The 22,431-nt window shown below is 46.7% G+C and overlaps 2 protein-coding genes across 4 annotated transcripts in view; one reads left to right on the forward strand and one right to left on the reverse strand.

Annotated features, from left to right (window-relative positions):
- The window catches only part of srpk1a (SRSF protein kinase 1a), a 29,177-nt gene extending 23,711 nt beyond the window's left edge, over positions 1 to 5,466 (forward strand). Inside the window, exon 17 of one of the 3 annotated variants that reach the window (XM_058084415.1) lies at positions 1,559 to 5,466. In XM_058084415.1, coding sequence (XP_057940398.1) covers positions 1,559 to 1,743 — 185 coding nt within the window. In that variant the 3' untranslated portion in view covers positions 1,744 to 5,466. The remainder of the gene's footprint in view (positions 1 to 1,558) is intronic. The other 2 variants (XM_058084417.1, XM_058084416.1) reach the window with 2 other exon arrangements.
- Positions 3,858 to 6,200, reverse strand: LOC131136853 (LHFPL tetraspan subfamily member 5 protein-like). The gene is made up of 3 exons (XM_058084145.1): positions 6,062 to 6,200; positions 4,708 to 5,115; positions 3,858 to 4,114 (listed from the first exon to the last, which is right to left on the reverse strand). The coding sequence occupies exons 1-3, from the start codon at positions 6,198 to 6,200 to the stop codon at positions 3,858 to 3,860; spliced, it is 804 nt and encodes a 267-aa protein (XP_057940128.1).
- Positions 6,201 to 22,431: the final 16,231 nt, after the last annotated feature.

Consider the following 22,431-nt stretch of genomic DNA (forward strand, 5'->3'; position numbering starts at 1 on the left):
GAGGTTGTACAATACTGTATATGGAGGTTTGGTGATATTAATGTCACAGTAGACCTGAGAACTTAAATGATTTCTCAATTGAATAGTATGACCCGGAAGTAGAACAAAAATCTAAAACCAAAGACAAATTAAAATAGCCCCGATTTTTAAAAAGCCTGATCTGCTAATTCTGACCAATACAGATTTTAATTTAATTTTTTTTTTAATAACTGTCAGCATGCATCTTCAGTGTTCCAATATTATTTTGTAGAAAAACATGAAAAAATAAATACACTTGAAACAATACAAACTTGTTATACATGAGATTGTTCTTTCAAATATAAATAAAGTTGTTTTTTTTAATGCTATGGTTTTTTAAATGCTAAGTTATGTAAAATATTAAATTGTCAGTTCTTTCAGTCTTTTAAAAACGAAATCAAATTTCCACAACAGGTTACACTGCAGACCTGATTTGAGACCTGAGATAGTGGTAACCCCCAGCTTCATAGAAATCACACGCAGGTTAATATTCCACATACCATTTTTAATCACGGTGTCAAAGTGCTAAAACATCACACAGCAATGTAAGGTAGATACCAGACTACAGTACCAACAAATAATGCAGAATAACCAGCAACTGTGCGAGCTCCAGACATTTACCTTATTTGCCATTTACAACAACAGTACTGCAAAGTACGCTGGGAAACAGGAAGTGCTTTTGTATAATCCGTATACTGTACATAGAGCCCATATCGAGCGCTGAGCCTAAGTACATTGTCGCTGCCATATTGGATGTGGCAAGGCTGCGCTGTAAGTGAAATACTAGTGGCATCTGAGGAGGTCAAATCCTTTTTTTGGTATCTATGTTGCTGTGTGTGTGTGTATAAACAAGAGGCAACTTCCAGTAATCATTCACATCAGCTATAGAACACAAAGTAGTGCCTTTTAATTAAAAAGAAATCAAATCTTTCCGAAAATAACATGTTATTTTCGGAAAGATTTGATTTCGCAAATGTATGCTTATATAAAATATGTAACACATGAATTATATGGTGGAGTAGCCATCCAAACAGCATACTTGTTTAAGAGTATTGTTACTTCACAACTATTTTTCTCATGAATAATAAGAGCAATGTTACACATGAATTTGAAGTTGAGAGTTGGACAACATTGGGTATACCAAGTTAGAATTATTAAAGTATTTTATTCATTGCCGTAACTTGTATATCTTTCTAAATGTAAAATGAGCTGAGACTGTCCCATGCGAATGCATGGAGAATGTTGTGGGGAACCTATGCATCAAATGGCATTGAAGGTGCTGTCTGCATGGGCGGGGGCCTCTAACGTGTGACACAGACAGCACTTCATAACGTTTGACTTTATATTGTGACAAATATGGACATTTATTTGTTCAATCAGTTTTTTAAACCACTGTGGCATCTGCTAGCTGGTGGTGGGGGTATATTTTCGGGTTGAAAATAGTGTCATTTGGAGCCAATGAAGAACTTTGGGAAGGATTTTGAGGGTCCACGTTAAAAATAAGTCTGGTTCACAGCTCACTATATCCTACTGTCTACAGGGGACCTGAAACACATCACAAAGCTGAAGCCGTGGGGGCTGCTGGAGGTACTGGTGGACAAGTATGAATGGCCCCGGGAAGAAGCGGAGTGCTTCACCGACTTCTTACTTCCCATGTTGGAGCTGATCCCTGAGAAGAGAGCCACTGCTGCAGATTGCCTGCGCCACCCCTGGCTAGCCCTCTAGTGGCGACCTCAGTAATTGCACCTCTCTTCTCTTCCCTCTTCCTCTCTCTCTCTCTCTCTCCAGAGACTGCAACAGATCACTTTCCAGTTTGGGCATATCATATGAATATTTATTTCTTTTTGTTTTCTTATGTTGTCATTTTGGAGCTGACGCATCTGTGTGTTTGCTTTGTATTTGCTTGTTCCTTTCTCAGTGCGATGGTGATGTTACTTGGTCGGCTTCTACCGCTATGCTCCTTGCACCCACACCACTGAGCAGACTTGTTATCGTACTGCTAGTGACTCATCCTTGTTTGTTACACTCCTGCACTAAAACCCCAAACTCAAGGATATGTAGCCATGTCTCCATAAAAGCCCCCCCATACAGTTTCATTAGTGCTGTTTTTTCTTATTTTAAACCACGTTTTATCTTCTATTAAACATGTATGATAGACCTTTAGTTATTGTACAGAAAGCTTAGGAAATTGCACATGGGGCGTGTTGAGGCGTTAGAGTTTGCTGATGCACAAACCTTCATTCAGCAAATGTCATGTTGTGCAATAGTTACAGTAGTAATAGATGCATTTTGCAAAACCCTTTTAACCAATATTTAATTGAAAACTGTGCAAATAAGGTAATTGACAAATGGAACTTCATTTTATTTTTGTATTTCATACACAAGTCTTATCTCTGTTGGTGAGCTAATTGACTAGCAGCGTTGATGCTCGTATGCGGCTCTCCTAGTATTGTTTGTACTGTATTCCACTAAATGTTATTCTAAAGGATCTGCCAAATGACATTGTCCACTGCTTCCAAACCTGAAAGATTCAATTGATGTGAAATCAAGACCTGACTGCTTTAGTCGTTAGACAAAATCTGGATTTGAATGAGGTAACACAAAATAAGTCATTGAAATGAGAAAGTGACAATAACTGTATATTTGTACCAACAAGTCTGCCTTTATATGTACACCAGTTATGTACAGTTTTTAACAAATTTAGCTAAGTGATTTAGCTGGGTAGCTAGCTGTGTTTGAATAAATGGGTGGAAGATGTCTGTGCTTGCTTGTACAGTACATGTACGTGGCCAACTCTTCAGTAATATCCCTCTTTTTGGGAGAGTGAAGAACTGGTCATGTCAGTGTAGCCCAAAAGTAGTAGACATGTGTGATTGAAACGTCAACACGTTCTAGAATAAAATAGATGTTGCATACTGAACAAGTCACTGTGTCCAGTTTGCTTCTAGGCTGTTGTCGGTTTTGCGTGTGAAGGATCTTAAATGTGACGCTTGCATTCTTCTTAAGGAAAACCTAACTATTAGTTTGTTTGGATATTCGGTGGTAACAATGGAATGTTCTATAAAGCATCATCCACGTCCTGCTGCTTGAGTTGAGGCCTGTTCTCTTCAGGGGTTTTCTGTGAAATGAAAAGATGTTTGTATTAGAAATATGACAAGGACCTTTTCTTATGATTTAATATTCAATCAATCACCAAAGTTCTATAAGGACTGCAATGTAGACATACTTTAGAGGAGGCCTTGCATGTATAGCAGTATATAGATATAATATCCACTGAAAACACATGGCCTTTATCTACTGTAGACAGCTGGCAGCCAGTGAGTGGTGGAAGCGTGGTGGTTTGGGGCTGTACGGGTGTTCCCAGCATCGGGTATCTGTGCGTGGTTCGCTGAGGTAAACATGAATCCAATATGTCCTGCGACATTGTGAGGCAGAGCATGATCCTTTTGTGGGCTCGTACGTAAAACATAACCATGGCTGCAGGTCACAATTGTGCCTCTGGGTTTGAATGTCAGTTTGGACTCGTGTGTGGAGGACTTGTATGTTTCCCCTGTGCTCTCCCCTCTTGGTTGTACGTGTTTCCCCCCCGCAGTCCAAAATGTGGTAGGGAGAAAGGATAAACCTACTCTACATCTAATGAATGAACCTATGTGGCATCCCTGACAGAAGAGCTGGGATAGACTCCAACCTACCTATGACCCAGGATCCATACATCCTTTTTCTATGACGCTTATCCTCACTAGGGAGGACCCGGGATGGGTGAAGAAAATAGAAGGAGGAGCTTCATGTCTGTTTCATTCTCTAAATGTGCACTAACACGGATTATTTGACTTGTGCTTTCAGTTTAAATGACTCCTACCTGCCCCTTCCAGCTCAAAGTCTTCTGGCAGCAGTTTGTCCTGGCGGTTACCAAGAGTGAAGGACAGAAAGGCTAAGAGTAGAGCATCCAGGATGCTGATGATGGCCAGGATGTAGGCCCAGCGCACTGTGCAGTCCCCGAGACTGTACTTATCAGTCCTCTGGCCACACATCTGCTTCACCTCCGGGGCGTCCCAGCCATCCGGGTAGATCATACAGCCCATCACCATCAAAACACCTGCAGGGAAAGAAGAGGAAGAAAAAGAAGGCACTGTGTTGCAGTAATTACCCTGTGTGAACACTGATGATGATAAATGCTAGGGCGGGACTTTTGAGCCCCAGCTCCAGAATAAGACCTAAAACGCCCCCATAGAGTTATGGTGCAGACGAGGAATCCTCACCCATGATGTTGGCAAGATGTGCTGTTATGGAAGTTATTTCATGTTAAATAACCTTTTTAGTGAGAGGTCTGACAGGTTCATGCCATTCCTACTAGTATTAAAAAGTGGTTTCCTTGTACTTTATAATTCTTCATCATGCCATCCCCCAGTTGTATGAGGAGGTGCAGATATTTTGTTTAAGCCACACCATATCATGTTACCTGGAACCAAAGCCCATGGTGGAGGTGTCAGAAACGGAAACTGGAGACTTGCAACCTGAGAGGTTGAGTCACATTCACCTCTCCACACACAGGAGTGTTACACGCTGACATGATTGCTGATTCAAATACGATGGAGATGCCATGACCACTTCAATTGCTACCCCAATGTTGTAATATCCAGAGTAGAGCCACTATAACAGCATTACCAGTCGGAACTTCCTTAACTTTACTCGCGGCCAGCTGCATCCAGGCACAGATCTTGTAGACACTGCCGGCGTTGCAGAAGAAGAAGAGGCTGAAACATACCATGGTGCCGACTATCAGGAGCATGGACGTGCCCACGAAGAACATGGCTGTGCGGAAGGCCGGAGACGAGATGGAACCGAAGTCCAGCAGGCTTCCCCTGCAGATGAGCTCCGTTGTGAGGGCGTTGCCGATGCAGTAGTGGAAGAGACCGAAGTATCCAGCCTGGGGGGTGTTGACGCTGTCCCCGATCCAGAAAGGCTGAATGAAGACCACCACCGTGATGATGACGAAGCAGATGGTGAACACAGCCCACATGACGCCTATGGCCCGGGAGTTTCTCACGTAGTTGGTGTGGTAGATTTCACAACTTTGTGTGTGACCATGAATGCATTCTGACTAGGTTCTGACTAGTGATTGGACGAGCACCAGGATGGGCATACAGGATGCTATTCAGTTGTCTCTCACACAGGTAAACATGAAGGAAAATAAGTAATACTTTCCCAGAGCTATTTGACAAAAAATGAATGAGAGATCAATTAAAAACAGCGGCATGGGAACTTGTTTGTGCCACAGTAAACAAATCAGGTAAGTTCACAGTAACTTACACATACATTTATGTAAGTTTATCTCCAATACGGCACGCCATGAAGCACACCACACTAACAGTGCCCCAAAAAGTGCTTGAAGCACCTTCTCGGAACGATTGGAGTGCTTTTTGGGACGTGGCACACATGTGCCGGATATGGAGGCACATTGCACACAGCCTATGGCGTGCTTTATACGCCTTGTCACAACGAGTGAAACACTTTCCGTCATTTTAGCTGTAACTCCACAGCAGTGCATCTCAGCTGAAACATGTTCACACAGAAGGGGATGCGAAGCTGCGTCATGCACACTTGGAATAGACCTCCTGGTACCTTGGCTCGCAGTGGGCCGCCGTAAGGTGCTTTGCTTCACAGTGCTTCGCAGCACTTCTCAGTGCATTTGCTCACAATGGTTGTGTGTGCCAAGCAATAAAGCACATCACACTAAATGTGTTCCATAAGTGCTAAAACGCTCTTTGGAGGCCTTCTCTGAGCGAGTGGAGTGCTTTTTTGGACGTGGCACACATGTGCCATATATGGAGAAAATTTTGACCACAAAGCCTGTATGTGCCACAAAGCCAAATGTGTCTATTCAATAATGTTTCATTGTGCTGCACAACTTATAAATATCACTACGATGTGTAAGGTAGTATGGCATGCCATGTTAATATTGTAGCGTCGTAGAATGACGGCAGTCAGAATGGCTCTATCGTTGCATGGTTTTTATTTCCAATCAGCATGAGAAACAACTTACTGGCCTGTTGCAGACTTAACTCACTAACTTCGGCGCCCGGCAACCGAACTTCCCCTTTTTCGCTCACGTTCTTCCTCCTTGGTCCCAAAACGCCCGCTCCAAAACCGCGAGCTGAACATGACTGCCCCCCAGCGTCCATGCATGAAACTACAGCCCGGAATACAACACACACGCAACGCTACACTACCCCCGCCCCACAAAGGCCCTCGCCCCGAGGGCACAGAGAATCAGCAACAATCAATGAACATTAGCAACAGCGTAACACAATTTCAAGTGCTCCCCCCAACATTGTGACCCACATAGTCTCTGAGATACCGTGGCGGCCTTCTCCTCCTCGGGCGCCTCGCTATGGGGGGAGTTCCAGCGGATGGTGAAACCGGCTGTCCCACCTCTGGCGCTGCCAGCCCGGGCGGCTCTCCATCCTGAGCTGGGAGTGGTGAACGTCTCCCGTCCGCCTCTGGTGGAGCAGGGGCCCTATGGCCCACTCCCTGCACTCCCCGGTATGGCGCCAGTCGGTCCCGATGAAGAACCACTTTCCTTCCTCGGTCTGGCAGCTGCACTCGGTACACGACTTCCCCGACTCTCTCCAGAACTCTGCACGGCCCCGTCCAAGGGCTGTCCAGTTTGGGGCACCGCCCCTTCTTGCGCTGTGGGAGGTAGACCCACACCTGTTCGTCCTGTTGGAAATGCCTCCCTCTTGCTTTCAGGTCATAGTTCCTCTTCTGTCGCCTGCCTGCCCTCTGTTGCTGCTGCCGGGCGAACTCGTGAGCGGCCTCCAGCCGGTCCTGGAGTTTCCTGGAATACTCTGGACCAGGGACTGGCTCTGTGGTCTCTGGGGGGCGGCCAAAGGACAACTCGGCTGGCGTACGGAGCTCCCTCCCCAGCATGAGCAGGGATGGCGTGCAGGCTGTAGACTCCTGTACAGCAGAGCGACAGGCCATGAGCACCAGGGGAAGATGATCATCCCAGTCCTTCTGGTGCCGTGATGTCAAAATGGCCAGCTGCTCACCCAGAGTGCGATGAAATCTTTCCACCAACCCGTCACTCTGGGGCCGCAGAGGGGTTGTGCGCGTCTTTCTGATGCCCAGCCGCCCACACATTTCTGCAAACACTCGTGACTCAAAATTTCTTCCTTGGTCACTATGCAGCGTCTCTGGAACTCCAAAGCGGCTAAACATTCCCTCTATCAAGGCGCTAGCGACTGTCTCGGCTTCCTGGTCGGGTAGCGGGTACGCCTCTGGCCACCGTGTGAAGTAGTCGATGGCTGACAGGACATAACGATTCCCGCGATCGGAGCGCGGCAGCGGTCCCACAATGTCGACTGCCACTCTTTCCATGGGCGCTCCCATGAGGGCCTGCTGCAGTGGAGCACAGGAGCGGCCAGGGGGGCCCTTCCTCGCTGTGCACAAGTCGCAGCGGCGGCAAAAATCCTCCACATCTCTCCTGCAGCGGCCCCAGTAGAAGCTTTGGCGAAGGCGGCGCAGGGTCTTAGCCACACCAAAGTGTCCAGAACCAGCCGCTCCGTGCATGGCAGCCAACACAGGCTCTTGTAGACACCTTGGGACAACCACCTGCCACCTCTCTTCCCCTGTCGCTGGCTCCCTCCACGCCCGCTGCAGCACCCCTTGGCTCAGCCGCAGTGTGTCAAACTTGGACCACAAGCCTTTAGTCCCTGCTGACGTGTGGGCTTTCTCCTCCCATGCTGGAGGTCGCTGAGACTCCACCCACCTCCGGACTGGTTGCAGGTCTCCATCCTCCTCTTGCTTCTGCTCCCACTCAGCGACTCCCACAGCCTGAAGTTCCCTGGCCATCACTCCTGCAACCCGGCACTCCGACAGGCCGCCACCCGCTTCCTCCAACAACTCCTCCTCGCGGGCCTCTCTCCTGTCACAATAGCGGCAGCCCTCTGCAGCACACGGGCGGCGGGACAGCGCGTCTGCGTTGGAGTGACGTGTCCCGGCTCTGTGCTCCACCTTGAAGCTGTAAGCCTGTAATTCTTCGAGCCACCGTGCCACTTGCCCTTCTGGCTCCTTGAAGGTCATCAGCCAGCTTAGAGCTGAGTGGTCTGTCCTCACAGTAAAAGGCTGGCCACATAAGTAATATTTAAAGTGTCTGATGGACAGCACCACAGCCAGCAGCTCTCTGCGGGTGACACAGTAGCGCCTTTCAGCCTTGCCCAGCACTCTGCTGAAGTAGGCCACGACCCTCTCGCCTTCGGGTGTGGGCTGCGCCAGCACCGCTCCTACTCCCTCTCCGCTAGCATCTGTGTCGAGGATGAAGGGCAAGTCCGGATTCGCGGATGTTAGCACTGGGGACTCACTCAGGGCTTGCTGAAGGCTGTTGAATGCTTTTTGGCAGGGGTCAGACCACTCAAAGTCTCGGCCCTTCTGGAGTAGCTGGAAGAGGGGTGCCGCTGTGCCAGCAAAACCTCGCACGAACCTCCTGTAGTACGAGGCTAGCCCCAGGAAACTTTTCAGCTGCTTCGGGTTGGTGGGCACTGGCCATTCCACCACCGCCTTCACTTTATCAGCCAGGGTGCTGACTCCTTCACCTCCCACGCGGTGACCCAGGAATGTCACTTCTCTCTGCATGAAGTGGCACTTTCCTGGGTGTAACTTCAGGCCAGCTGCTCTGATGCTCTCCAATACCACCCTCAGGGACTTTAGCGCTGTCTCGAACGAGCTTCCATGGGCCAGGATGTCATCCAAATACACAAGGCACTGCTGGCGAGGGACCCCGGCCAGCACTCTGTCCATCAACCTCGAAAAGGTTGCTGGTGCATTGCACAGTCCAAAAGGGAGGACCTTAAACTGCCAAAGGCCCCTCCCGGTGGAAAACGCTGTTTTGGGTCGGGCCTCCTGGGAAAGGGGCACCTGATAATAGCCACTGCGGAGGTCCAAGGACGAGAACCAGGATGAGCCCGAGACCAGGTCTAAGGACTCGTCAATGCGCGGCAGTGGGTAAGCATCCTTCTTGGTCACCCCATTGACAGTCCGGTAGTCAACACAGAGACGCTATTCCCCCGACTTCTTTGGCACCATGACAACTGCCGATGTCCATGGACTGTCGGAAGGTTCGATAATACAGCAGCAGCTTAGCTACAGCCTCCTCACAAGCTGCGTGTCGGGCCAAGGGAAGGCGACGGGGGCGGCATTTAATTGGCCTGGCCTCCCCCGTGTCAATCTCATGCTGTGTCAAATGAGTGAGACCCCCTTCATCGTCGTTCTTGGCGAAGGTATCACTGAAGTCCGTCAGCAGGCTTAGCAGCCGTTCCTCTTGCTTGGGGGTCAGGCCACTGCAGTTCCTTTTCCACAACTCCCACAGCGTCCTGTCCACAGCTCCCTCTTTCACAGAGTCTCTGCCTGCTGTCTCTGGTTGTCGGCGGGGCTCCCTCGAAGGCGGAGGTGGGCCTGCGGCCTCCAGTGCACATGCCATGTGCTTGGCCCGGGGATCGAGGGAATCCAGGGAGGTCATAGGAATGGCAGGACCCCCCTGAAAGCTGATCCACCCACTTCCGATGTTCATCACACAGTCAGCCGCCTTCAAAAAATCCAGACCCAGGATGCACGGGTCTTGTATGGCTGCTTTCCATACCGGGTGCTGGAGTGACATGCCCCCCACCGACAGTGCCAGTCGTCCTTTCCCTTGGAGAGGGGACCACTCTCCTGTGACTGAGCGTAGAGCTACCGCTGTCATTTCAAGATGGGCGTTCTTCGGCCACACGCCAGACCTTATCAGCGTCACCGTTGCCCCCGTGTCTATGAGGGCCGGACAGAACACGCCCTCCACTTGGATCATCACGTAGCTGGAGCCTTTGTCCGACGTGCGCCCCACAGCTCCAATCGCCTCCACGCCCATGCTCACTTGGGACCCCCTGGAGGTGGTAGACACAGCAGCTTGTGGGGTGTTAGCCTCTCGGGTCCGCACATCCCCCACTATGCGGGCCCGTGGTCGTTTCCCGACGACTGGGGCGAGCGAGGGCATTCTCTGATCAAGTGACCGGGCTGGCCACACCCCCAGCATACCCTCACTCCAGGGCGTGGGCGTTGTGGCGACTGTAGCGACACGGACCTGATCAGTTCTGTGATTTCGGCCACCCAAGGGGGTTTATAGTCAGCCTCTTGACTCCCTGCTGCTGACCTCGCTGTGGGCGGCAGGACCCTCCCCTCTGCCACGCTGGAGCTCTCCACCATTTCTCTCTCCACAGCCAATTCTAGGGCTTCTTGCAGGGTGCGGGGGTGTAACAGATGAACTTGAGCTCTTAGTTCTGGGGGCCGAAGAGCTCTGACAAATTGGTCGCGTGCCAGCTCACTTTGTACCTCTGGCGACATGTGGGAATATGCCCGCCTTGACAGGCTCTCAATGGCATAAGCCAGAGTTCGCAGCGGTTCTCCAGCAGTGCGACACCTGTAGCTCAGTTCATTTCTCAGGAGCCCCGGTTGTGCGCACTGTCCAAAACGCCTCTTTAGCGCCCCCACTAGAGCTTTATAATCATGGCGACTCTCTGGGTCAAGGAGCAAAAGGCAAGATAAGGCGTCCTCCGTGAGACACACTGCCAACTGTAAAGCTTTGTCTTTATTGGACCACTGCTGTGCATTTGCAATCAGCTCAAATTGGGCGTGAAAAGCCTCCCAGTCAGCCTTCCCAGAATATTTGGGCGTTTTCAGACACATGGCCGCAACTGCACGTGGTGCGCCGTCCACCGCGTTGTTCTCTGTGCACGCTGCAAGGCCGCCATTCTTGGCCGCCGGTGACAGCTTCGACATGCCGACAGCTTCTCTCCACGCCTCCCGACAAGCTCTCACCATCTCTCGGCGCTCCCTCCCTTCCCAACTGGCAGCGCCCACCTCGCTGTCGCTCTCCACCTCCTCCTTCACACGCGGCTCCCCTCGGTGGCTCATACTCGACGCCGCCGAAGACTCGGGCAAAACAGTACAGTAGGCTCACGTTCGAAGTCACTTCTGACACCAGTGTAGCGTCGTAGAATGACGGCAGTCAGGATGGCTCTATCGTTGCATGGTTTTTATTTCCAATCAGCATGAGAAACAACTTACTGGCCTGTTGCAGACTTAACTCACTAACTTCGGCGCCCGGCAACCGAACTTCCCCTTTTTCGCTCACGTTCTTCCTCCTTGGTCCCAAAACGCCCGCTCCAAAACCGCGAGCTGAACATGACTGCCCCCCAGCGTCCATGCATGAAACTACAGCCCGGAATACAACACACACGCAACGCTACAATATACATCGCCACAATTGTTTTTTTTAAGCACAATGTTTATTCAATCATGAATGTACTTTTATTTATCAAGGCAAAGTGCGTAGAAGTCTCTTGATAATCCAGATTTCCATGCAATGTCATGATCTATGTAAGAAAACAACCACAAGAAATGATAATCATTTAATCTTTATTTGAGATTCTCATGTGATGCCACAAAAATTAGATGATATCATTATGGCAGTCTTTTCATTTTACATGGGGCAAGTTCGGGCAAGTAGTTCTCACCTTAAGGATTCCCCATGGGCAAGTAATTTTTGTTTTTAATGTGGAGCCCTGGATTGGACCCTTGCATCCCGCCCTGCATTCGGATTAAAATGGGGTCTTTCGCCCTAAATATTGCAACTGTGGAAAACTGTGAAAGAATTATGTTAAATGGTTATCTGTAAATATTTAAATGAATGAATTAAGTCTTAACAGACCAGGCAAAAGTCAGAACCTGGAAGAGCAGTGAGACAGACCGAGACAGTTTATGAGAGCTAGTCAACTCAAACCTTGACCAAGAGGAGGCTGTTAAAAGCTGCTGCAAAGTTCACCCCAACTCTGATGCTCATACGCGTTGACCACTGTAGCCAGTAAGGATCGACCGATGCATCGGCTGGCCGATATATCGGGCCAATATTTGCATTCTTTACTTGAATCAGTATCGGCCGATACGAGCGTGGGTTCGCCGATGTATTTTTCGCACATGATTTACAGACAGGCATCCGCCGGGCAGCTTTGTGTTGCCGGAGGACCCTGCAACACAAGCAGTCGCGGTACCCCCCACACTGCAAGAGTGGTGAATCATAACAAGGTTACGTTTTCAACGTTTAATTAGCCTCTAACAGTTAAACTTAGTTGAAATATTGCCACCTGCTTTGAAATAGGAAACATGAACGTCAAGTGCATGCAATATACGTGCTTGAAAATATAGTTTAGTTTGTGGGTGTGAAAACCAGGAATGCTGCTGAATGCTTCATCTTTAAAAGTGCCTACCGTTGGAATTAGGGAGCTGTTGATGTAGTTGGAGGCTAATATGTACAGCTGTTACCAACACCGCTTTATTGGCAACCTTGGCAATTCAGTCCCATTCAGTTTCATTCAGCCAACGCCGGGCTGAGGTTAAATGCGTGTCGTGTTATGTGTGTGCGCTCTCTCCGAACACGCAAGCACACACACAGAAGGAATTGGAGCAGCCGTGTCTGCTTTCAGCGGTCTTTAGTGTGCACAACACGAACATTAATGATGAGAGAAATGTTTGATATATCTTACTAAATTGTCAGTGTGATGTGTTTGTGTGTGTGGAGGTGGGGGAGCAGTTATCACATCGATAAATCGATCACATAGATAAAACTTAAACTACGACAGAAATTTTTAGCATGGTTGAATATTTATTCCTTTTAAAGTTGATAATTACGTTTAAATGTGTGTTTAAGAAAGCCGAATCCTACTGTCTTCAGTGTTTACATTTCAATAAATATTTCTTTAAACTTGAGACCTGTAATATTTGTTGTCATTTTCATTAATTCATGTAAATTGAGGGAGCAAAAGCAGTATCGGCCACAAATATCGGCCCAAATCATTCAAATTACAAAGACAAAACCACAAATTAGGTAGTAATATGTAATAGGAGTAAACATAAAGATCTCCTGAGAGTTCTTGAGCTGCAGTCTTTGCTGACCTCAAATCTCCATGGCGACCAGTGAGCACTGTTCACCACTTTATTCCATAAAAAAACAGATGTATGGTGGCACCCCTAAATAATCATGTATTGGAAAAATATATTGTTGTTTCTACATAGGGCGGCACGGTGGTCTAGTGGTTAGTGCGCAGACCTCACAGCTAGGAGACCAGGGTTCAATTCGGGCATAGTTTGCATGTTCTCCCCGTGCATGCGTGGGTTTTCTCCGGGTACTCCGGTTTCCTCCCACATTCCAAAAAAACATGCTAGGTGAATTGGCGACTGCAAATTGTCCATAGGTATGAATGTGAGTGTGAATGGTTGTTTGTCTATATGTGCCCTGTGATTGGCTGGCCACCAGTCCAGGGTGTACCCTGCCTCTCGCCCGAAGACAGCTGGGCGAGAGGCAGCTCCAGCACCCCCCGCGACCCTCGTGAGGAAAAAGCGGTAGAAAATGAATGAATGTTTCTACATACATTGGAACACTTTTAGTACCTAGCCATATCAAAATTCAATAATTGTGTTTTTTGATGCACCCTAGCGCGCAGCTTTCTCATTGTTTACTAACCTTAAAAGTGTCTATTGATTCCATGAGACAGATGGCAGTTTAAATCAGATGTAAGGAGAGTATCGCTTTCAATCTGGTACTTTCTGTGTTTTCTTTCTTTCTTTCTTTTAAAGGCACGACCACATGCCACCACTTTGATATTGGGAGATAGGTGCAACAATTGTAACAGTAAAAGTTCATTTACAAGCATGGCTTTTAATGAATGACAATTTAATATTCCTGAATAGAGCTGTAAATAGTGTAATACTATTTTCTTACAGAAAATTTACCTTTGAACAAACTCCAGTGTCCTTGCCGCTTCTTCTTGGTACTGCAGACTGAACACATAGAAGGTTGCAAAAACTGCAGCAAGCCCTGTTATAGCGACTTCATCCAAAAGAGTCGCTGAGAGGCTGAAGCCGGGCCTTTACTTTGTCTGACGCGCCGCACATAAAAAATCTCTGAGATACAAAAATGAGTTCAACCTTTTATTAAAGAAAATTAATGATAAACTTATGATACCGTGCACAAACTCATAATCAAAGTAATCACAGAGATTAAATGAATTAGCGGTCAACAAAAAATACGGCAACCATGCTCACCCTCTCTCTGTCTCTTCCCTGCACACACAGGTGAACAGGTGCCTATATTAACGAAATATCACCGCCCATAACCAATTGACCTACTTCCCGTGTCCACGTGATCACAACGAATCTAAATAATATAAACAATAACAAACACCACTATTCAAATTTAAACCATCATGCACCTACAAAAAAATCAACCCAAATTCATTCATGGCTCCTACATTCCAGCCCCTAATTATTAGGTTCACACATAATAATTACCCATATTCATATCAATAGGAGACATGTAACAATTAAAAGCTTCATATTTAAAGTCCATAATACATATATTGTCTTCTGTCTTCTTTCATCTTGAATCCAAAGTCTGTGAAGTCAATAATCAGGCTCAATCAAAAGATTTTAGCCATCATTCTGTGGCAAGTCTTCAGCTTCCTGTAGTAGGCAGATCCTCGCAACTGGACGATCCAAGCAACTGCCCCCCGTTTTGATGCGCACCCGCCGCACCAATCCTCCTCCATCCGGAAAGGCCCGAAGAACTCCTCCCATAACCCAGGAATCCCGAGGTGCCGTGCCGTCCACAATAAGCACCACATCTCCAGGGACAATGTTGCGCTTCACTCTGGACCATCTCCGACGCCCCTGCAGCCGTGGTAAGTATTCTTTAATCCACCTTTTCCAGAATAAATCTGACATGTATTGCACCTGCCTCCATCGCCTGCGAGCGTAAAGGTCAGCTGCCTGGCAGTTTCCTGGTGGTAAAGATGGTAAGGTCTTCAGCAGCAACAGGTGATTTGGCGTCAAGGCCTCCAGATCATTCGGATCTGTAGATGCCTTGGTAATCGGCCTGCTATTAACGATGGACTCCACCTCACAAAGAACCGTGTGAAGGCCCTCTTCATCCAGATTTTGCACGTTCAGAGTAGAATTTAGGACTTTCCTCACAGACCGGATTAACCTCTCCCAAGATCCTCCATGATGTGAGCCAGCGGGGGGGTTAAAGGTCCATTTTATTCCTTTCTGAAGAAGTGCATTGTTAATCTGTGACTGATTCCATTGTTCAATAGCTGTTCTCAACTCACGCTCTGCTCCAATGAAGTTTGTCCCATTGTCCGAGCGCAGTTCCTGGACTTGACCTCGTCTTGCTATAAAGCGTGTGAGTGCATTTATGAAGGAGTCTGTGTCCAATGAAGATGCTACTTCGATGTGAATTGCCCGTATGGCCAAACAGGTAAAAATAACACCATACCTCTTTACAACACTCCTTCTGCTCTTCACTTCAAACGGTCCAAAATAGTCAACTCCAACACGAGTAAAAGGCGGCTCATCTGGAGTCACTCTTTCAGCAGGTAGATCTGCCATCTGCTGGGACACTGGCTGAGCATTCAGTCTCCGACAGATGACACACTTAGACAGAGCTCTCCTTATGGCTGAACTAGCCCCAGTGATCCAATACTTCTCCCGCAGTTTGGCGAGCATGTGGTTACGGCCACCATGTCCCACTTCCTGGTGAATATGCCTTAGAATAATGTCTGAGATATGGAAATCTTTAGCCAATATAATGGGATGTTTAGCCTCTGCAGGCATAGAAGACCTGCTCAGTCGACCGCCAACTCTCAGAACACCATCTTCGACCAGTGGGCAGAGTTTATAAATTTGGCTATGGCCCTTAACACTTTTGCCTTGTTGTAGCCTGGAGAATTCCTCTGGAAACTTCTTCCTTTGGCAAAACCCGATGATTTCCATCCCGGCCTTCTCCAGCTCCTCCACTGACAGACAACTTGAACGATTCTCCATATTCTTCTTCAAAGAACATTCCTTGTGTATCACATCCAAATCAGACTGGGCAAGCTCGGTGGTCAACTGTTTCCTTTTCTGACAGCAAGCCAAAAGCCAGTTCTTGAATCTCAACATCCAAGCTACAGACCTTTTCAGACCAGTCCAAGATGAGAAATAACTGATCATGCGAATCAAAGCATCATCCTTCTCGCTGACCTGTACAGCATTCACTGCAGCAGCTTTCTTGACCTCAGGGTCATCTGATGGAAGCTGTTGCACATCCTCAGGATTAACAGGCCACGTACTCTCAGGTTGATGAAGAAAAGGTGGACCTGACACCCATGTTAGATTTTTGAGGAATGCATCCACTTTCAAGCCTCTCGAGGCCACATCTGCTGGATTACTTGCAGTGTCTACGTACCTCCATTGAGAAGACAGTGAAACTTTGAGAATCTCCGAGACCCTGTTGGCAACAAAAACTTTGAACCTGGAAGTCTCATTCTTGATATATTTGAGTACAGATGCACTGTCTGTCCAAAACACGGAATCCTGTAGATCCAAATGTAGCTCTTTCCTCCACAGGACATCAATACGGCTCGCCATAGTGGCAGCGATTAGCTCCATACGAGGGATGGTAACAGACTTAAGTGGAGCCACCCTTGCTTTTCCCATGACAAAAGCACTGTGTACCTGAGAGTCTTTGTTACGTGACAGCAGGTAAGTCACTACCCCGTAGCCATCTTCACTTGCATCACAGAAATGGTGCAGCTGTGCTGTGGTCGTCTCTCCAAAGTTTAGTGGTTTCAGGCATCTCATGACGTTAAAACCCTCTAGACGGCACAGTTCCTGTAGCCACGTCGTCCATTCTTTGACAACTGGTACAGGTATGATGTCATCCCAGCCAAGTGATCTCCTGCACAGATCTCTCAAGATTTTCTTAGCCAATAATACTACAGGGCTCAGGATTCCAAGAGGGTCATAGATGACAGTTGAGAGAATTCCCCTCCTGGTGAGTGGTTTGTCCTTAATAATGATCTTAAACTTAAAAGTGTCCGACTGAATACACCATTCCACACCCAGCACTCTCTCCACTGGTAGCTGATCCTGCTCCAGGTCCAAGTCTGTCATGTCTGTTGCTCGGTGGCTTTCAGGTATTGCAACCATAACCTCACGTCTGTTGCTTATCCATTTCCTAAGCTTAAAACCACCCTTTGCACAGATGGAGACAAGGTCATGATGCAGAGATACAGCTTCCTCCTCTGAAGTCACCGACGCCAGACAATCATCAACGTAGAAGCAATGTAGGACTTTATCAATCACTTCTTGGCTGAATTGTTCCTTATTATCTTCTGCACATTTCCTGAGAGCAAAATTGGCGCAGCTGGGAGACGAAGTTGCCCCGAAGAGATGCACCATCATCCTGAAGTCACTGGGTTCTTGATTTAAATCCCCATCAGGCCACCAGAGAAACCTCAACAAATCTGCGTCTTCAGCTGGTACCCTTACCTGGTGAAACATGGACTCAATATCTGCCATGATCACCACTGGTTCTTTCCGGAACCTGGTCACCACTCCAATCAATGAACTGGTCAGGTCCGGTCCTTGCAGGAGCTCAGCATTAAGAGATGTTCCTTGGAAACTCGCTCCACAGTCGAAAACGACTCTGATTTTCCTCTTCTTTGGATGATAGACACCATGATGGGGGATATACCAAACCTTGCCATCACAGCGGTCCAACTCCTCTTCAGGCACCTCTTCGGCATAACCTTTGGCAACCAGATCATTCATGAAGGCTGTATATTCTGCGTGGAATGACGAGTCCTTCAGAAGCCTCCTCTTCAGGTATTTTGCGCGTTGCTCAACAATTATTCTATTATTTGGCATGTTGAGTTCCTCATTCCTTAATGGTAATCTGATCTGGTAATGACCATTCACTTGCTTTGCTGAGTTTCTAATCAAATCCATAAACTTCTGATCCTCTCTTGACATTCCAGGTTGCTCATCCATACTACATTCAGGGAAATCCACTTTGAACTGCTGCTGCCAAAATTCATCCAAATTCACAACTGACACTCGGTTCACAGATAACTCTGGATGCTCACAATCCATTGCTTCCTCACTTTCTCCATTTAGAGGTCCATTCACAGTCCAGCCCAGCATTGTCCTAATTGCATAGGGCCCACCATTGACGCTATGAATGACTTGCAATGGTTCCAAAGCCTTGGGAACATTTGTCCCAATCAGCAGCTCAATCCCTGCCTCCACCTCAGGCAACTGGACATGTTTCAAATGTGGCCATCTCTGAAGATCCCTCTGTCTTGGAATGTTCCCACTGTGGACGGGCATATACTCCTGTGTGAAAGTTTTGGGCAGATCACAGAAATTATCGCAGTTTAAACCAGCCACCTCCAGTCCTGACACAATATGGCTGCTCACTACCCTTTCTTGGCCCATAGTCCGCAAGAGAATACGTGCCTTCTTTCCTGTGAGGCCCAGCTTGTGCAGTAGTGCCTCTGTGCAGAATACTGCTGTACTTCCCTGATCCAAGAAAGCATAGGTTATAATAATCTTGCTGCCCTTCTTCGACTTAACTTGTACGGGGACTATGGGAAGTTTACAATCATGATCACCAGCCCCAGTGAGACCACTTGACACCAGGGTGCTGTCCACTGCTTTCTCTGATTTCCCTTCGGCCTGATCAGAGTCCTTTGACTTTGTATTTGGAATATGAAGAACATTTGGATGTAAAAGACCACACTTTGCACAAGAAATCCGTTTTCTGCAATCCCTGCTAATGTGTCCTATACACAAGCAGCCAAAACAGACACCTTTTTCTCGTAAGAAGCCTATCTTCTCCTTGTGGGGTCTTTTCTCCAACTGGGGACACAAATCCAATATGTGTCCTCCTCCACAACAAAGACACATCCTCCTTGCAGCTTGAAATTGTTCCTTCTCTTTGGTTCTAGAATGAGTGTTTTCTACAGGAGCTACCGTGGTGGCGAAGCTGGTTCCTTTCATTCCAGAACGAGACTGTTGCTTGAATTTGCTTACACCTTTATTTATTGTCGCTGGGGGAGCATCATATATATTTCCAAACACTGGATCAGTCAAGATCTTCACTTGTCTCTCAATAAAATTGGTGATGTCATTGAACGTTGGTCTCTGATTGCGCCTCTCCTGCAGCTCACAGGATACGGTTCTCCACTTGTCTCTGAATTTGTAAGGCAACTTCCTTATAATGGAGAGCATATTGGCAGGCAGATCTAACTCGTGCAAATATCCCACCCCTGCCATGGCATTAGAACACCCTCTGAGGAAAAGACTGTAGTCCTGGAGAGCCTTTGCATCCTCCGTTTTAATGGAAGGCCATGAAAGAGCCCGTTCCATATATGCTGCGGCGACTTTCTGCTCATTCCCAAAATGCTCCCTCAATAGAGCTTTGGCTTTGACGTAGCCCCTCTCTGGGTTAAAATGCTGGCAGCTTCTAACCAGTTCCTTAGGGTGACCTCTAGTGTACTGCTCCAGGAAATAGAGTCTATCACTGTAACTCTGAGTGTTTCGTTCCACACCATTCTCAAAAGCTTTAGTAAACGCTTGATATTTTAATGGATCACCATCAAAAATTGGGATCTCTCTCTTTGGCAATGATGAGAGGCATTGCTGTTGTATCAGAAGTGTCGTTATTTCATTTTGCTTCCTCATAATTCCTAGCATATTGTTTTGATCCTCATTTTTTGATTCAAATGCTGCACTCCATAAATCTTCGTTTCGAGCTTGGGTGTTTCCATGAGCGCAGTGGTTCACTGAACGTTGTTTGGGTTCATTAAGTGACACAGGCTCAGAGTAGATGAACTGGGGTACAGCTTTGTCCTTAGGCCTTGCACCTGGATCCATGTAATCATGTTTGGTTTCCTTTTGTTTCAGTGACGCTTGTGGAGTAAATGTTTTTGCGTTAGCATTGAGAGCTTTTGGTTTAGATTTTCCTTTCTCCAGGTAAGAGTTCATTCCATTGGAGCGCTTGGATGAGGTTCCACTTAAGATGCTCTGAGATCGTAGCACATTTAATTTAGCCATGTGCGCTGCAATGTCTTCATCCAATTTTAACTGCTCTTTCTTTCTCCTCAGTTGTTCCTCCTGCTCCTCCAGTTCCTGTTTGTCCTTCAGTAGTCTCTGTCTTGCCATTAAAGCTGCCAAATCAGCCTCAGCTTTAAGACGTGCCGAAGAAGCAGCAGAGACAACAGACTTTCCGCCAGTAACATAGTTCTTGCTTCCCACGTTTGATACACTGTCACTTGGTTTTATGTTATCTTGCATGTCCTCTGTCGTGATTATGGACACAGCCTGAGTTGGTGCTTGATGTTCATCCTCAGTTGGTAAATGAAGCACTTCTTCACTGACTGCAGCAGGATCTGATTGGCCAAGACTGTTATTTTGCTGTGGCTCCTCAGCTTCACTAAGCCACCTTTTAACATCCTCTTCAAACGTGTTACCATATTTCATGATGCTGGCAAACCATTCATTTTGTTTATTTAGTTCGTCCTCAGGAAGTAAAGGAATCAACACATTATGTGATGTGATAGCATTTTCACAAAGTTGAATTAAGTTCTCCAGGTGAGATTGAACACGTGAGACGTTTCCCTTGCTTTTCATAAGCGTTTTCATTTCAGGTATGAGCCCTTTAATTTTATTCACAAAGGTTTTGCGTTCATGCTGAAGTTTTTCAATTTTATTTGCCCAGGCCTTGGCTGTGAGTTCTCTTTTTCCACACTCCATTTCAACACCAGCATTTATTTCACTCATCTTTATATTTTGATTTCACTTAATTTTTCTCCTTTTGAGATCCTTTAAACATATCCTTTTGATTTATTCGTTTGCACCTTTGAAACACATGGACTTCAAAACTTGCAACAGCAGCATTTTTTTGACTCGGTTTCCTCCATTAATTTCCTTTTGGGATTTTCTTCAATGTATTCTTTGTGCATTTAAATTGTATCCACAGCCAAAAAGGAAATTCATCCAAAAATCATCCCACATAACGGCAGAGCAGCAGCAAAGTCGGAGCGAGAGAGCGATATTTCACATATTTATAGCATGGAGATAACTTCAGCACCAGGATGTCTCGCAATAAATAACGCCGATGCGCCGAAGGATTCAACCCTCAATCCACCGCGCCATCATTCCCAATGAACAAACAGCAGTCAATTTCCAAGCCGCATTTCTTCCATTAACGTACAGCTTCATGCGCACATCCACAGGTGAGCTTGCCTGGCTGTAGTTCGCTTTGCAGCGGCTCCAAATTTGTTTGACAGCCAGCTCCTACCTCCGTACTTTATGTCCGATGGTTGTTGGATTTAATCAGCTTCCTCTTTTTGTCCTCTTGATCCATTGATCCGTTGTGCTGTCCTGATGTCTCCTTTTAATGCCTTTTTTTTGTTGACAAAATATAGCGACTTCATCCAAAAGAGTCGCTGAGAGGCTGAAGCCGGGCCTTTACTTTGTCTGACGCGCCGCACATAAAAAATCTCTGAGATACAAAAATGAGTTCAACCTTTTATTAAAGAAAATTAATGATAAACTTATGATACCGTGCACAAACTCATAATCAAAGTAATCACAGAGATTAAATGAATTAGCGGTCAACAAAAAATACGGCAACCCTGCTCACCCTCTCTCTGTCTCTTCCCTGCACACACAGGTGAACAGGTGCCTATATTAACGAAATATCACCGCCCATAACCAATTGACCTACTTCCCGTGTCCACGTGATCACAACGAATCTAAATAATATAAACAATAACAAACACCACTATTCAAATTTAAACCATCATGCACCTACAAAAAAATCAATCCAAATTCATTCATGGCTCCTACACCTGTGATGAAGGATTTTTGGGCGCCTTCACAGATGACCTGGCTTTCAACGCTGATCATCCAATGGCCCAATGTGACTCCATCACCAGCAACTAATGCAGACAAATACATTTGATTGATGGAAAATTAAAATGGGTATAAGAGCCCTATATGTGAATAAGAAGTTCACTGAAAAGGCCACCTCTTATATAGATATAGTATATATTGTTTTATTAACAGTATATTTTGTGCAACTTCATGTTAGTGTGGCATTAGTTGGAAGCTGTCTTTTGTTGTTGTTTAACTGGTGATTTAGATAAATACACACACAGTGAACTGTAGTGCTAGAAGGAAAGCTGGACAGAAATGTGCTCAATGTATTCATTGCAAAGCAAAGAGTATCAGTTCCTCTGTTCTCTCATTGAATAAGCCATCAGCAACTGGATGATGCATAGAGTCCATTCCCCATCTTCAAACTGTCCAGCTTCGTTCTTCAGTTTTGTCCTTAAATACTTCTCTATGCGTTGCCCACATTCTTCAATGGATATCTCCAATGCACTCAAAACGCTGATATCAGTTAACAACTCAAAGTGACAGTGACACCCCTTTTGGGTGAAATGGTAGGGCCACTGGAGTCTTAAATCCTCAATGGAAGGTGCTGGAGTGTCATTG

The sequence above is a fragment of the Doryrhamphus excisus genome, chromosome 10 (assembly GCF_030265055.1).
Source record: "Doryrhamphus excisus isolate RoL2022-K1 chromosome 10, RoL_Dexc_1.0, whole genome shotgun sequence".
Lineage (NCBI taxonomy): Eukaryota > Metazoa > Chordata > Actinopteri > Syngnathiformes > Syngnathidae > Doryrhamphus > Doryrhamphus excisus.